Raw genomic sequence first — 17,265 nt, 5'->3', positions numbered from 1 at the left:
TTTAGAGAGAGGGAGAGAGAGTGAGAGAGAGGGAGAGAGAGAGAGAGAGAGAGAGAGAGAGAGAGAGAGAGAGAGAGAATTTTTTAATATTTATTTTTTATTTTCGGCAGACACAACATTTTTGTTTGTATGTGGTGCTGATCATCTTACCCATGCCTCAGGCACGCCAGGCGAGTGAGCTACTGTATGAGCCACATCCCCAGTGTAAGGGACCGGCAAAAGATGGAGGAAGAGACCACCAAGAGACCGACTCATGCAACCGCAAAAGGGGGTTTATTGAAGATCCAGCGCGCTGGGGCTCCATGCTCACTCAAGAAGGGAGAGCAGCCCAGCGCCCCAAGCAGGGGTTAAGCAGTGCTTAAGTACACTTTCTGGGGAGGGCGGGGGCTTTGCATACCTCAGAGCAAATCATCATGAGGCTCGGGAAAATCAAACAACAACTCTCAAACATGATTAGTACATTCATTGGCAAGAACAGGTCTGGGGGAGGTGATAGGTCAGTCCTAAAGCGGGGTACACATTCAAACTGATTGGTTTAGGCCCCGGAGTGCCTACGTGCTGAGCTGCTCTGGGTCTGGGTTGTTAAGCAACTAGGTAGTCAAGGGGGGAATCTGACACACATCTAATGGGAGTTCCGGGAATTGTCTTAACTGCCACAGGAATTTCAGGCTTTGAGTGTAGCTTAGAAACTTTACAATACCTGGTCCTTTACATTTTAACTCAGGCTTTGCAGCTTAGAAGCAGCTTTACAATGCCTGGTCCCTTTCAGCTTCTTTTATCCTTTCACCCATCCCTTGGAACACATTTTTATAGCACAAAAGTTTGCAAAGAGGGGTGTCTTGAGAACTTACAGATACCAGGATTTGGACATGCATAATACAAAGGCAGGTAGTAAGTTCATGAACTACATGGCTTAACATTTCAAGGTAGAGAATAAATTCAGATCCCAACATCAGAATTTATGAGTAACCACTGAGGTTTCAGAGACAGTTGTTATCTGGTTAGGGGGAGCCAAGTATGGGTGACTTCAAGGCATGGGCAGGCATTCCAAGCAAGTTTAAAGATTGCAGTAATTTATACTAAAACAAAAATTAGTTTTCACGAGTTTTGGATGAGATGGCTCCCAAACTTAAGACGGAATTAGGCTGGGTTTCAGAGTTATATTCTCAAACCCACTATATTTACGCTCCCACCCACTTCTTTGTACCACAATAGAAAAATCGGGGGATGGAGCTCAGGGATTCTGTACCCCTGCCATGGATTCAATGCCCAGCATGGGGGAGGGGAGCATCTAGAGTTGAGTTCTCATCCCTAGAAGGGTATGTGGCCACTATTCCACACTTGAAGGAATATGACTGTTTATATATAAGCCCCCCTCCCCATGGTCTTTGGGAATGTTGGTAGGTAGACCGAATTTGGGCCAGTGCACAAGATGTGAAAGACTTCACCAATTCAAGTTACGAGTAAAAATAAAGTTGTATTCACTTTCTGGGAAGGGGCAGATACTGAAGCCAGAAATAGACATGCAGTCAGTACAGACAGGTAAATGGAGTCATGTCTGACAAGGAGGAAAATTTTGAGAGTCTGGCAAGTTGCAGACTGTCCCCCTGAGGGATAGAAATGTTAATTCCTTCAGAGCCCTTGCTCCACCCTCATCAAGGACCTGATCTGGCTCCTTCCTGTTGCTGAGGTAGCCTGTCCCAGGAATTGCCCCTCCCTACAGGCAGCTTTTAGGGTGTTAATGTGTCCTTAGCTGCTGCATCCTGCCCTTCCCTCTTCATCCCCCTTGTTTGTCACCTTTGTGCCATCTCACCAAGCATTCCTGGGCCTAGTCACCAAGGCAGGAAGGAGAAAGATAAGGGGGAAAGGGATGGAGAAAAAAGAAGCCTAGGACTTATAGAAAGGCTGAACACCTTGCTTCTGGGAATACCAGGATACCACCTATGGCCCCCTTCTCCCTCCTGGGGGGAAGTCTATGTTACTCCTTTAAAAACAAACCCTGCTTTGTGTGCTTGCCTGGGCTTGCTTCTCTAATGTTCAAACTTCAACATGTGAGGGGGCAGTACTCTTCACCTGTAACCAGTGATATCAACACTACAGGCCATATGTGCCCCAAGTGGGGTTTCATATGCAGGCTTTATGGGCCGAGATGAGCAGGGTTATTGTTTCTTTATGGTTTAACTATCAGTTGAAACCCAGGAAGCTGAGAGCCCTGGGTCAGCATCTAGGGATATGGTGTTTACCAGGCAGGAGCAGGTGGGCTGGTGGCTTCTCTTGAAAATGTTGGTGCCTCTGAACCACTGACATAGAAGGAACACAGGGAAGGGGGGCCCTTCCTGAGAGGTCAATTCAGGTCAGCCTGTGCAATGGGGTGAAGTGTGTCAAGGGGGCACTTGACTATGAGTCCACAGACATTTTATGACACAAACAGATGCCTGAAGCCACAGATGACACCAAGCCTACATACAGTTTTCCCTCTACACACATTCCTATGACTGATTACCCTTTCTATAAAACCTGAGAGTCCTAGACAGCCCCTGAAGAGAGGCCTAAGGACATGGTGCCCTTGTCTTCCTGGTGTAGCTTCACTGATCAAAGTTCCTTTCCTGCTTTTCATCATGACTTTTCTGTTTGGATTTGGGGTAAACAGGTGACCTGATGTGTGGGATCACCCGAGTCAGGTCGCTTCCAACAACTCCCTAATAGTGGAATGTAGAACATGGACATTTTATTTCAACCCCACATTGCTGCCTTAGGGAATTGCCTCCCACACCTCCTTTCCCTCCATTCTGCTGGGGAGAGAACACTGAGCCAAATCACCAACACCAATTGTTTCCTTTCTTAGCTCTATCTAATTCCTCAAAACATAAGTATTCCCGAGGTGATGAGAATTACTGAAATAATTGTCAAACTCTATTTATTTTCACATATCAAATATGTATGACACAAATGATATTTTTAAATATTGTTTCAAAAATGTTGAGACTATATCTTACTAAGTTGCCTGAGGTCACACCAGCTGATACTATATATGGATATAGGTATCTTTTTATTTGAGGTTCTGTGGAATAATCCCTGTGGGGTTCGACCTCTGAGCTAGATCCTCAACCCTTTTAATTTATTTTAAGCTAGGCTCTCCCTGTTTGTAAAGCCAGATTGAAATTTAGTAGTTTCTGTAGCTAGGTAAATGGGGTCTAATATCAGGTCCAATAAAAATTACAATCTGATCCTACCTGGGAAACCAAAAAAACACCTGAGAAGTGAACTGTTTGTGTCCCCATGGCCCTGGGCATGTCCTTAATAAGGGTTAAAAAAATAGCTCCCAGTAAAATAGGGAGATGCTAATCAAACCACCCTAGCATGTTTCTGCCCAGGTTTCTGCTGCCCACCCCATCATTCCACCCATTTCTCTCCCTTTGGCTTTCCACCCTCAGGCCCAATTACCTGCACAATAAAGGAAAATAAAGGACAGGAATGTGGTCGGACAAAAGATGACCTTAGGTATAAAAGGGAGAAGTCCTCCTCCTTACAGGGATTCTGCCTTTTGGGTCCCCTTCTTCCTGGGGTGGGGGAGTCTTTTGTGCTTTCTCTTATTAAAGCCTTCCACTTTCCACTCTCCACCTGCTTCTCTGGTGTTATACTGCAGGATTCGGGGGAACAAGGATTCCTCACAGTAAACAGTATTAACATTTGTCCATGCTCACCTGACCTTGGGCTCCTCAGGCCTCAGAGTCTTTAAGTAACTTTTTTTTTGTTTTATTTTTAATTGTTGTTTGTTTCTGTGGTGAGGTTAAAACCCAGGGCATGACCCGTGCTGGGAAGCAGTCTGCCTCAGCCAGAGCTCAATCCCAGATGTTACCATTTGTACCAAGTTCCAGCAAAGGCTTCCCACCTGGATAATTTCCAGCCCAGGAAACAAGCTCCACCTGAAAAGGGCTAGGGCCTAGGACCTGTCACTCTAGGCAATTTTGGTTAGTGATTGGATAACCTTAGCTGTCAGTCACAATGCAGAGGCCTGACTAGAGGCGGCCCATTAGGGATGCTGGGGTGCAACTGTCCAATCAGATCTGGACAAGAGGGGAAGGGCGGCTTTCCGCAATGTCGCGGGCTTTTCTTCCTCACCAACTTTTCTCCTCCCTTTCCGGGCCCCACGTGCTCTGCCAAAAGGCCTAGGTGATTCTGAGCAGCCTGTGCCTCCCTCTATCACTGGTGCCTTGAGGTCCTCGAGAGAACACCTGGTCTCTAGAAAGACAAAAATGGTGAGTATGTGACGAGGGCTGACAGAGTCAGCACCTGCCTTGGAGCCCCCGCAAACGGGTGAGCTGCAGAGCCTGGCGGAGTCACCTCTGGAGGTTGCCCTGGGTCTCTGTCCCCTGGTCCTGGGGGTTGGGCTGGATGGTAGAATCTTGTAGTCACCTCGCTGGCGGCTGACCCTAAGCATCTGCCACTGGTCCCGCGGGGTGAGCTGGGTGTTGGGTTCCCAAGGTTGGTGCAGTGGGTGCAGCCTAGTCCTCCATGGCGGATGGCCCTGGGCTTCTGCTCTCTGGCCCCTAGGATTGGGCTGGGTATCCAGTCCCTGAGGTCAGCTGTGGAGCCTGAGGCCCAGTCCCGCTGGCAGGTGGCCCTGGGCCCTGTCCCTTGGTTTCCATTTTTGAATGGGCAGCTCAGGTCCCCAGCTTCCCCTCCCCTCCCTGCTGGTGGCCTGCACCCATTCTTCCCAACGTGGAGGAAGCAGGGCCACAAATGCACCCTCCTTCTCCCAGTGGAGCTCCTCCGGAGGCTGCTGTAGGTCCTCCAAATTGCAGGCGCCTCCTGCCTTCTAAAACCCACCTTCCCTCCAGCTCACAGCTCGGCCAGACGTTTGTTCTTCCCATTCGGTTCAAATGGACACCTTCTGCTAATTTTCATTATCACTTAGTAAAATATTGGAAAGAATCTTCCTTCCTTCCTCCCGCCATTCCTCCCTCCCTCCCCAGCCTTAACTTGTGATTCTCCTGCTTCAGCCTCCCACGTATCTGGAATGACAGGCCTGTGCCACTGTCCCTGGCAAGAAGGACACTTTTGAAAGCATTTGTTTTCTTTTTCTTTTTTTTTTTTTCTTAAAGAGTGAGATGAGAGAGAGAGAGACAGAATTTTTATTTATTTTTTTGTTTTTGGCCGACACAGCATCTTTGTTTGTATGTGGTGCTGAGGATCAAACCCCGGACGCACGTGAGAAAGGCCAGCGCACTACCGCTTGAGCCACATCCCCAGCCACAGCATTTGTTTTCTATTTGTGAATATTATACTTGAGGGGAAAGAATAATCACTTAACACTTCCTTGTGTTTGGTCAAAATAACTGCTTTAAAGGGAATAAGGAGGTTGTTTATAGATCCCAGGGATATGGAATCCTGGGCTTCATCAATAGAGTATAACTGCTCCCTTTTCTGATAGTCCATGATGTAGAGTCACACAAGTCGTGTAGTCATGTAAGCACACAGGGTAATACTGATGTACGGACAAAGGAGGCAAGGCACTGAAGATAGCCAGAAACAGTTTTATCTGGCTTCAGCCAGTCTCAGAGGGCACAGCTTTTGCTGTAATCAATCAATCCATCCCCTGAACCCTGAGTTCAGGTGGTTTTAGGATTTTATACTCATCATGTAAGAGGAGGGGCTCAGAAGTTCACATTGTAATACTGAGACTCTCAAATAACTCTCAGACCACACAGTCTCATTCCAGTTAACCCTTTATTGCTGGCTCTTGGCACACACTCTACTCTCAAAAGAGTGAGATGGTCAGAGTGCTGCCCCTGCCTTCAGTTGGCTCCATATTTAAGCACAAAAACCACAAAAGGGACATTTGGGGTTCAGGCAATGCAAACAAGGCTGAAAGTTGCAGTCAGTCAGTCTCCAGTTGGCACCATAGATCATTCTGTGTTTTGGGGGGATTTTCATGAATACAAACTGCCCCAGTCATGACCCTTTTGTGTGTCCTGGCTAAGTTCACAAAATGGAGTCGCCATAGTCAAGTTGTCACATCACACCCATAAAAATAGCTTTTTCTGTCTCTGTTCTGACCAAGTTAAGCCTTCAAGGACAGCACCTGAGAAGGGGAGAGCTTCTTCTCCCCTTTCTTTCCTCCCCGCCCAGCTGTTTCCATGAAGCCTAGTTGGTAAGTTCTCTGTGAAGCCCAGCTCAAGGCCAGAGGCCTTGTTTGCACATTTCTACAAACTACTATACTGGATGCAAGTGTGTAAAAAACTAGTAAGGGGAGTTCGAGTCCAGCACTTGGAGTGCTAATTTCTTTCAGACTAGTGGCCCACAAAATAGGGCAACACAAAAATAGGAAGTTTGTCTACACTGAACTTTTTTGTGGACACTGTTTTGTTGACAGTCCTAAAATTAGCCATGGTGAAGATTTCTGTAGAAACCCAGTTAAAATTTTCTATGAAAAAAGGGGATGCCACTACAATAATGTCTGATTCATTTACTGTCCTTCATCCCCAGCTCTTTCACATAGGATCTGGGTATTTTTCCCAGCCTGGCCTGAAAGTTGTGATCCTCCTGCCTCAGCTTCCAAAGCTGTTGAGATTAAAGGCACTGACCACCCCAGCTACAGAAAATAGTTCATTTTAACCCAAATATTAATGACTATACTAAGGTACATGGATTCAAGTTACCCTGAATGATGTGTGTGTCCCTCCCTGGAAGAGATTACATAATTACATCATTTCTTTCTTTCTTTCTTCTTTATTTTCTTCTTTCTTTCTTTCTTTCTTTTTTTTTCTAACATACCAGGGATAGAATGCAGGGACACTTAAACACTGAGCTACATCCCCAGCCCTTTTTATATTGTATTTTCACATATGATCTCACTAAGTTCCTTATGGTCTCACTAAGTTGCTGAGGCAGCCTTTGAATTTAGCAATCCTCCTACCTTAGCCTCTCAAGCTGCTGGGATTACAGTTGTGTGCGACTGTGTCTGGCCTATATGAACTTTTATAAAAAAAAACTGTGTATCACTGCATTAACCAATTGCATTGGTAGGAACATCAGATTATTAGGGTACAGAAAAAAATAAAGAAAATTTCTTCTGTATGTCTGTTATTGCATTCTATGCTTTGGTAGATTTTGGAGATGTCTGGTAAGGTTAGTGATATATTCTGAGAATATTTGAGATTGTGGTCTGATACAGAAATTCAGATGATTGGCTATTGAAGGGCTTAAGATAGCACAAGATAATTTTTGTTCTCCATACAGAACCCTGCCTTTCTACCCTCATGGTGGTCTAGTTAGCTAAAATCAAGTACTCTGAAGGTTCTTTGATGTAGATGTGGCTGTATAGAGAACTTGAGTTCACAGCTGTAAAAATCTTGTGCTTTTCCTTTTACCTTCCTTAGGTGTAGACACCATGTCAGATTTCTTGGGCAGAGTTTCCCTTTGGACACTTCACAGGGTCCCATGTCCTCAGCCACTATCCTCTCCTGGAGCTGCCACAAAGTGCCCACAGCTGCCCTGTGCCCTGCAGGGTGAACAGAACTTCAGGCCCTGGGCCAGCTCCTCCTAGGGGACAGCCTGAGATGTAGGGTGCAGCCTCTCAGGGAAGCTGCTGGGGGCTCTGAGCTGAGGAATCTCCTAGAACAGGCCTCATCTAGACAGCTACTTTGGTTCCTGGGACAGTGATCCTGGATGCTTTCAGGGAGCAAGACCAGGAGGGAGTATGTTCCTGCTGTCAGGGACCTTCCCTGCCCCTTGAGCCTGACACATGTGCTCCCTCAGCACCAAAGCTTTCTGTGCATCACTTTGAAATGATGAACTCACTTATCTGAGGCCCAGGTTTATTTATTCAGAGCCAAATGGGATGGACTGTTATTAAATACGCAAGAGAGAAGTGGATTTTAAAAAGTCTAGTTACATTTCCATTGTTACAAATCCCAACTTACAGCCAGGTACAGTGGTGCTCACCTGTGATCCCTCTTGCTCCAGAGGTTGAGACAGGAGTGTTGCAAATTTGAGGACAGCCTTAGCAACTTATCCAGGCCTTATGCAACCTAGTTAGACTGCATCTCAAAATAAAATATACAAATGACTGGATGACTGGGGATGTGGCTCAATAGTAAAATGTGTCTGGGTTTAATCTTGGGGTACCACCCCCCAAAAAAAAGAATGAATAAAAATAAAAAGAAAAGTCCTAATTAGCTAATTTACCTTTGCTACCCCTGAGTATGTATAGAAAATCTGTATGATTCAATCTTGTCTTTTCCATGATTTCAAATTGAAATCCCACCCTAGATTCCAAAATGCCATGTGAGATACAGAGAAACTCTGTCTGGCATTATTGCTGCAGAATTTGAGACCAAGTCTATAAAAATAGCGGTGGATAAATTTATGAATGTGATTTCATGAAAACTAGTATGTGTCCTTCAGAAGGTGATGAATTTGACAAAGGATGACAGTTTTTCACTGTTGTTGTCTGGACTTGGCAGGTTCATGTTAACTTGTGGTTTTTTGGTATCAGGAATAGAGCCCAGAGGTGCTTAACCACCAGCCCCTTTTAGATTCTTTGTTTCGAGACAGAGTGTTGCTACATTGCCTCGGCACTCAGACTCCTGAACCACTGGGTTACAGGTGTGCACCATCACTCCTGTCTTCATTGTAAATTTTAAGGACAATTTTAGCAATACCTGAAATACCCAATTATGATCATTTAATCCCTGAATATCAGTGAAATAGTAAATGACACTTGTTTTTTGGAAAGGAGCCATATGTCTCTCTAAATAAGGGTGCTGATCCCTTCAAGAGCACTCCCACTATGACACCTGATTCCTGTTCCCTCCTAAGTGCCTCCTCCTAGGGCTACCCCTTTGGGAGCTGGCCTTTTAGCTTATGAAATTTGGGTGGAACATAAATGCTCTCTCTACTCTGTCCTGTACAATATTTTGTCTGATCTTCGATATAGTGTACTATTTCCAATTTTTTGAAAAGTAATTTTTGTTGTTGCTGTAGTTGGACAAAATACCTATTTATTTATTTTTATGTGGTGCTGAATATCAAACCTAGAGCCTCTCATGTGCTAGGCAAGCACTCTACTGCTGAGCCGGAATCCCAACCCTAGTATTTCCTTTTTTAGATGTAGTTTTTTTTTAAGTTTACCCCAAAATACAGTAAACCATGCCCTAAATTTCACACAATTTCCTGAAATTCTCAGTGCTTTCTCAGAGAGTGTCGATCATGGGAACTTTCAATCTCCTTTGTGAGAAAGTGTGTTGTCTTTCCATTAATTTTGTTGTATTTTATGCCTCTAATTGTGTACCTTTTATATTATAATATTTTTTATCTCTCATGACATGTATTTTTTTTTGGTGTGTGTGTGTGTGTGTGTGTGTGTATGTGGAGGACTGCTGGAGATTGATCCGAGCGAAGGCCAAATACATGCTTGGCAAGTTTTCTACTACCGAGGTACTCTCCAGTCCAAGATAATTAGTATTGTAGACTGTGGTTTATTTATTTGCTTACTTTTGAGTGGTGGGGATTGACGCTGTGGACTTGTTCATGCTTAGTTATCCTCCAGAAATGAATTTCAATTTGTGAGCAGCATTCTAAAGGTGGGCAGGTTTTTTACTGGGGAATAAACCTACAGGCACTTGACCAATGAGCACATTCTCAGCCCTTCTTCTTATGTATTTATTATTTCTTTTTCTTTTCCTTTTTTTATATTTGTATAGTTGTAGATGGACAGAATACATTTATTTCATTTGTTTATTTTTCTGTGTTGCTGAAATCATATCCGTACCTCAAACATGCTAACAAGTGCTCTGCCACTCAAGTACAATCCCAGACCCCCTTTTTAATTTTGATGAAGACCAGTCTCTCTAAATTTCTGAGTATCTTGCTAAGTTGCTGAGACTGGCCTCCAACTTGCCATTTGCCTGCCTCGATCTCTCTTGACCTCCCTAGTGGCTAAATTACAGGTGCACACCACCACACCAGCAGTCGGAATGACTTTAAAAAAAAATACTTATTTTCAATTTGTAGTTGGACACAATACCTTTATTTTAGTTATTCATTTTTATGTGGTGCTGAGGATTGAACCCAGGGTATTGCATGTGCAAGACGAGTGCTCTACTGCTGAGCCACAACCCCAGCCCCTGGGGTATGTTTTCAGTTTTTGAGTGTAGTTATGTGTCAGTGGCAGGGACATTTTCTTTTTGCCTGTTCCATCACTGTGAAGACATCATAGCATGCTTACAGATGTGTATGGTGGCCTGTTTCACACCCAGACTGTGTGGGATAGTTGAGGAATTTGGGCTACAAACTTGATGCTTTACCACACTCTGGAAGTGCTTCTGCCTTAGGTTTGTTTGCATCACCATTGTTACAGGCATGATGAATCTCTTTCACAACAGACAACCATTGTATATGTGGCCCAACGTTGATCAAAATGTCCTTGAGCAGAACATTGGTATGTGTCTCATGACTATACATTATGGTAGTGAACTGGCTGCTGTTAAGAAGAGTTTGACAGTCATTGGACATTCATTGTTCCCATGAGACTTAGAAAAGTCGTGCCTGCTGGTTATTAAGAAGATTGTTTTGAGAGTTATAAAATTTTGTAAGGCTGTTGTTTGGACAAGGTGATATTTTTGGGTCATTGAGTTATTTCTAAGACATGTGCCATCTTTCACTTACCCCATTCTGATTTGACAATAACCAGAGGAAATTATAAAATTGTTGTGTTTATTAATAAATAAATTAATCAGATAGAGAACTCATGTTTGTTTTGGTCATTTAATAGTAAGCTAATTTACTACATTTGTTCTGGAGTAAAGCACCTGCGAACTTCTAGTTGTTCTCAGTGTAATCACACAGGATGAGCTCAATCTCCAGCTAATGCATTGTGACAACCTGTGTGAAAGGTTGTCTAAATGTTGTCTGTGAAGGAATCTCCTTAGTGACTCCATACCCAGAGGTTGTGGATGGGGGTTGGTTCTAGACATTTCTTTAAGTATGGAACAATAGACATTCAGAGGAAACAAGACATCAGTAAATACCCTGTTGCGTATATTACAGGGAGCCATTGTAGTTGTCAGAATCTCTCTCAAATGCTTAGTTTCATGATTCCTGCAATTTCCTGCTAATCACCTTTCTTTTCTAAAGATAAGCACTATCAGAATTGCTTATATTAACTCTGTTCCACACAGGATGTTTCTAGGACATGTAATAGAGGTGGAACCAATAAATAAGTAAGGAGTAATCTGGGAGCCTGTCTTACTTCCTGTGAACTCACAAAGAAAGGGTATAAGTCACTATGATATTTTCCTTCTTTTAAAAAAATTTTTTTTTGAGAGAGAGAGAGAGAGAATTTTTTTAATATTTATTTTTTAATTCTCAGCGGACACAATATCTTTGTTTGTATGTGGTGCTAAGGATCGAACCCGGGCCACACGCATGCCAAGCGAGCACACTACCGCTTGAGCCACATCCACAGCCCAAGATATTTGCCTTCTGAGTAGCCAATTTCTAGTGTTGGTATGGCTGTAAGAAGTTGAGTGCAGTAAATATTTGATGGACCAAATCGTAGATTTAATCGAGAGGCCAGGGAATCATGTGAACATCATGCATGTTGAGGATAGATTTCTCATGCTGTCAATCTCTCCTGGCCTCCACTATACATTTGGTGGGATATTTTAGATCTCAGTGACCTTTGAGGATGTGGCTGTGAACTTCACCCAGGAGGAGTGGGCTTTGCTGGATCCTTCCCAGAAGAATATTTACAGAGATGTGATGCTGGAAGTCCTCAGAAACCTGGCTTCTATAGGTAATAATGATGTTTCTAAAATTAACAAATTGAGAACTCATGTTTATTTTGGTCATTTATATAGAAGGTGAAAAGGGAATCAATTGGTGAATTATTGCAGCATAAATGTCACCTAGGATTTGGCAAAGCATTTCTAGTTCCTAAATACTCATAAAGATTGTTCTGTTCCCATTTTAGGAAACAAATGGGAAGACAAGATCACTGAAGTTCAGATTGAAAACTCTGGGATCAATGTAAGGTAACTGTACTCACAAGAGGAGTCCATGAGGGGGTCTGAGAACTGTCATTTAATTTTTAAAGTAAACCAACCAACAAAGTATGCATAATTTGAGAAGTATTTATTCTTATAGTGTTTTTTACTAGAAATATATTCTTAGCTGTAACAGAGATTCAGGCTTTTCAAAGATTTGACATGCAAAAAGTACTATGAAATTGCATATGTGAATATCACTATTTGGATAATAGCCATAGAGAATATGTGATGTAAAGGATTTTTTCCTTTCAATCTTTTTATTTATAGGCAAGTTGAACAAGTCAGAAAACCTAGCATTTACCTGATGTTGGTAGTAATGTAAAGATCTATAAATAAATAGAAAATTGTGAATGAATCAATCATTGATTATGTGCTGGTCACTTCTTCTTCAAAGAAGTCATATGGTAAACTTCACAGGCACAAAATAGTGTGGAGAAACCTTCAATTCGATTCCAATTCTTAACTGAAGAAAGAAAATTTTTAATATAGTAAATCCATGTGAGTTCATTATGTGTGCAAAAGACTTCATATGTCCTTCGTTCCTTCATAGGCAGATCACATCTCACTCTGGACACAAATACTACAAGCATGAGAAATATGAAGAGAAGCCATGTGAATTGAAACAATATAGGAAATCTCTGGTTTCTCTCAAAAGTGTTCACACACAAATGTTAATACAAACTGGAGATGGACCTTATGAAAGTACAGTATGTGGGAAAGTCATCAGTTGTTCCAATGACATTGAAAGACATGAAGAAACTCATACTGCGGGGCGACCCGGTGAATGTCAACAATGTGGTGAAGCCTCTTCTTATCCCTCCAGTGTTCAAAAACACATGATAACACACAGTGGAGATAAACATTTTCAATGGGACATATGTGGGAAAGCCATTCATTTCTCCTCTTTATTTAGAAGACATGAAGGAACTAATTCTGGAGAGAAACTCCATGAATGTAAACAAGGTGTTCGGACCTGTATTTCACACACAAGTCTTCAAAGGCACAGGATCACACACACAGGGAATGCACATTTCAAATGTAAGTTATGTGGGAAAGACTTTGATTATTCCAGTTTACTTAGAATACATCAGAGAATGCATACTGGGGAGAAGCCCTATGTATGTAAACAGTGTGGCAAAGCCTTTTCTAGATCCAGTTACCTTCACTCACATGAAAAAACTCATACTAGAGTGAAGTCCCATGAATGTAAGCAGTGTGGGAAAGCCTTTTCCCGATCCAGTTACGTTCAGATTCATGGAAGAATGCATACTGGTGAGAAGCCCTATGAATGTAAGCAGTGTGGGAAAGCCTTCACTCAGTCCTCTAACCTTTACTCACATGAAAAAACTCATACGGGTGAGAAGCCCTATGATTGTAAGCAGTGTGGCAAAGCCTTTGCTACATCCAGTTACCTTCGCAGACATGGAAGAACACACACTGGAGAGAAGCCCTATGAATGTAAGCAGTGTGGCAAAGCCTTTGCTAGATCCAGTTCCCTTCAGTCACATAAAAAAACTCATACTGAGGAGAAGCCCTATAAATGTAAGCACTGTGGCAAAGCCTTTGCTAGGTCTGGTGACCTTTACAAACATGGAATAATACATACTGGAGAGAAGCCCTATGCATGTAAGCAGTGTGGCAAAGCCTTTTCTAGATCCAGTTACCTTCACTCACATGAAAAAACTCATACTGGAGAGAAGTCTTATGAATGGAAGCAGTGTGGCAAAGCCTTTGCTACATCCCATCAGCTTCATAAGTATGAAATAATACATACCAGAGAAAAGCCCTATCAATGTCAACAATGTGGAAAAGCCTTTACTACTGCCTCCTACCTTCAGATACATGAACGAACTCATACTGGAGAAAAGCCATATGAATGTCAGCAGTGTGGGAAAGCCTTCACTCAGTCCTCTCACCTTCACTCACATGAAAAAACTCATACTGGAGAGAAGCCCTATGAATGTAAGCAGTGTGGCAAAGCCTTTCCTAGGTCCAATAGCCTTCGCAGGCATGAAAAAACACATACTGGGGAGAAGCCCTATGAATGTAAGCAGTGTGGCAAAGCCTTTACTAGATCCAGTGAGCTTCAGTCACATGAAAAAACTCATACTGGAGAAAAGCCCTATGAATGTAAGCAGTGTGGCAAAGCCTTTGTTAGATCCCATTTCCTTCAGATTCATGGAAGAACGCATACTGGAGAGAAGCCCTATGAGTGTAAGCAGTGTGGAAAAGCCTTCACTCATTTCTCCGGCCTTCACTCACATAAAACAATTCATACTGGGGTGAAGCCTTATGCATGTAAGCAGTGTGGCAAAGCCTTCACTTGTTCCTCTGACCTTCACTTACATAAAAGAATTCATACTGGAGAGAGGCCTTATGCATGTAAGCAGTGTGGCAAAGCCTTTGCTACATCCAGTAACCTTCACAGACATAAAAGAACACATACATGGGGAGAAGCCCTGTGAATGTAAGCAGTGTGGCAATTTCTTTGCTAGTTCCAGTTACCTTCCCAAACTTGAAAAAACTCATACTGAAGGAAAGCCCTATGAGTGTGAGCAATGTGGCAAAGCCTTTGCTAGTTCCAGTGTCCTTCAAAGACATGGAAGAACACATATTGGAGAGAAGCTCTATGGTTGTAAACAATGTGGAAAAGCCTTTGTTACATCTGCTCAGCCTCACTTACATGAAGGAACCCATAGTGCAAAGAAATCGTACTCAGGAAAACAATTGGCAAAGTCTTCCATTAATAATGTTTCACTCTTTAACATGTAGTAAGTTTTCTGTAGAAAAATTCTTCGAATGTGATATGTGGTAAATCAATATTTCTTGTCAAATTCAAACAGAAGAAAGTGCTCACATGTCCAAATGTATCTATCTATCTATCTACCTACCTACCTACCTGCCTGCCTACCTACTTACCTACCTACCTACCTATAAATAGTACTGGGGAGTTAGTTTGGGGGGTCATTTATCACTGAGCCACAACGTTTTTCCTTTTTATTTTGAGATAGGGACTTGCAGAGTTCCTTAAGGCCTTGCTTAGGTACTGAGTTTGCCTTCACATTTCTGATCCTTCTGCCTCCGAAACCGAGTCTCTGGAATTAAAGGCAAACACTACTAGATCCAACTGAATAAAGCATTAAATGTGAAGAATTTGGAAAATCATTCCATTTTTCCTGTTGCCTTCAAAGTCATTTCACTCACACTGGAAAACAAACCCTCAGAATGAGGAAGATTGGGTACATTCTGTCAGCTTCCCATCCCAGCCCTGCTATCCTTCTCATATGTGACAATACAGAGAGAAGCCCTGAGAATGTGATTAATGTGGGAAGTCTTCTAATTTTCCCAGTTTTTTATAAGGTCTGGGAAGACTCTTCTTGAAAGATTCATGCCAAAATGAATAAATCAGTGCAGGTAAGTGTTCAAGTGTTTCCGTTTTGTTCACTTGTATGAAAGGACTCATACTTTAGAAAATCCTGTGGAAAAGCCATGTGGGGCAGTATGCAGCTTTCATGGTTTCCTTCAAAGACATAAAGGGATTCACATCAGGGAAAACCCTTCTGTTCTTTAAACAATGTGATGACACTTTCACTTTTCCATGTTCTTTTTGAATATCATGGAAGAACTCACTCTGGAGAAAAGCCTTGTATATAAAAATGTGGTGAGACTTTCAGATGTTTCAGATCCATTTAGACTTACATAGACTGGAGAAATTTTATTTTAATTTCTTTTACTTTTTTTTTTTTTTTTTTTTTTTTTGGTACCAGGGATTCAACCCAGAGACACTTAACCACTGAGCCATATCCTAGTTCTTTTTATTTTTTTTTCAAATATTTAGACATGGTCTCACTGAATTGCTTAGGTCCTCACTATGTTGCTGAGGTTGACTTTGAACTTGTGATCCCCTTCCTCAGCCTGCTTTTTCAGTGGAATTACAGTCATGGAACCCCTTCAGCAAGAATCCTCTTTTTCTGAGAAAACCAGTGTAGGCGTGAAAAAAGGGTGTGTGCCTTCATTTCTTTCTATTCAGAGGTAAGGAGAATGCACCCTGAAGTGGATGTAGGAATTGTGTCAGCATGAAGATGTGAAAGCAACATGTTTCTCCCAGTTAAATATGTCTTCTTGTTAGATTTAATTTTCTCTCTATTTGTTGACCTGTAGTCAACTCTCCCATATGATGACATAATCTTATATTTACTGTGTGTGTGTGTGTGTGCGCACGCAAAATCTAGTGTGTAGTATGATTTTGTACATAGAAGTATGTTATAGAATAGTACACAACATTTGTAGTTAAAATGTATTAACCTGTATTTGCAGTTTTTAAAATTTTTTTTTTTTTAGAGTTTTCATCTCTCTTCTTCCCTTGAGTCCAATTTCTCTCATATTGCCCATTTTTTTCCACTAAAGAACTTAGCAAACAAATGATATTTTATGACTCTGGTCTCATAATTAAAAATAACTTTTTCCAGGTTTATGAATAATATGATATTTTCTGTCTCCTCATATATCTTCTGACTCTTATATATGTTGTGAAAAAATTAAAAAATGTGAGAAGTTTTAAATATAATTACCAGGGTCATAGAATTGAGGGCAAAAGAAAATAAACATTACTATTATAATTATCATCATCATTATCACCACCACCATCATATCTGAAATGCATAAGCCCTGATCCCATCTCTACCTCTTTTTATTTCTTTCTTTCTTTTTTAAAAAAAATTTTGATTGAAGTATTTTTAAAATTCTTTCCAAGGGCCTCAGTATGTTGGTGAGGCTGGCTTTGAACTTGTGATTCTCATTCTATAGCCACTGGGATTACAGATGCGCTATCATGCCTGGCTCCTGGATGTTTCTTGAAACTTTGATGTAAATCAGTATATGCCTGGTTTTTGCAGAGTTTCCAAGTCTTAATTGATTCAGAGGCAGGAATTCCTTTTTACTGTGTTTATGTACACTAATGCCCTTAAAGCTCTAAGATTCTAGAATGATTCTGAGCATCAGAAAGACATTAATTCACAGCTTATACCCCAAATTTTTATATTTCCAGATGGACTAAACTGAAGTCCATTTTGAAAAATTTTATTTTAGATAATTTTTGTTGATAAGAGGGTGGGAGAATTGTTTTAATATTTCAGGGAAAAAACTATTCGTTTGTATTAAGATCTTATGATAAAATGAAATGTAAGTAATCAATATAAGTATTACATAATTT

The 17,265-nt window shown here is 41.7% G+C and overlaps 1 protein-coding gene across 1 annotated transcript; it reads left to right on the top strand.

Moving 5' to 3' along the window:
* The first annotated feature begins 11,683 nt into the window (after nt 1–11,683).
* Nucleotides 11,684–14,606, top strand: LOC139703514 (zinc finger protein 709-like). Its single transcript, XM_071607000.1, has 3 exons — nt 11,684–11,800; nt 11,978–12,038; nt 12,604–14,606. Exons 1-3 carry the CDS (start codon nt 11,767–11,769, stop codon nt 14,516–14,518), a joined length of 2,010 nt encoding a protein of 669 aa, XP_071463101.1. The 5' UTR covers nt 11,684–11,766; the 3' UTR covers nt 14,519–14,606.
* Nucleotides 14,607–17,265: the final 2,659 nt, after the last annotated feature.

This window comes from Marmota flaviventris, chromosome Y, assembly GCF_047511675.1.
Source record: "Marmota flaviventris isolate mMarFla1 chromosome Y, mMarFla1.hap1, whole genome shotgun sequence".
In the NCBI taxonomy this organism is placed as follows: Eukaryota; Metazoa; Chordata; class Mammalia; order Rodentia; family Sciuridae; genus Marmota; species Marmota flaviventris.
The sequence above is the reverse complement of the archived record's forward strand: the minus strand, read 5'-3'. Positions and strand labels throughout refer to the sequence as shown.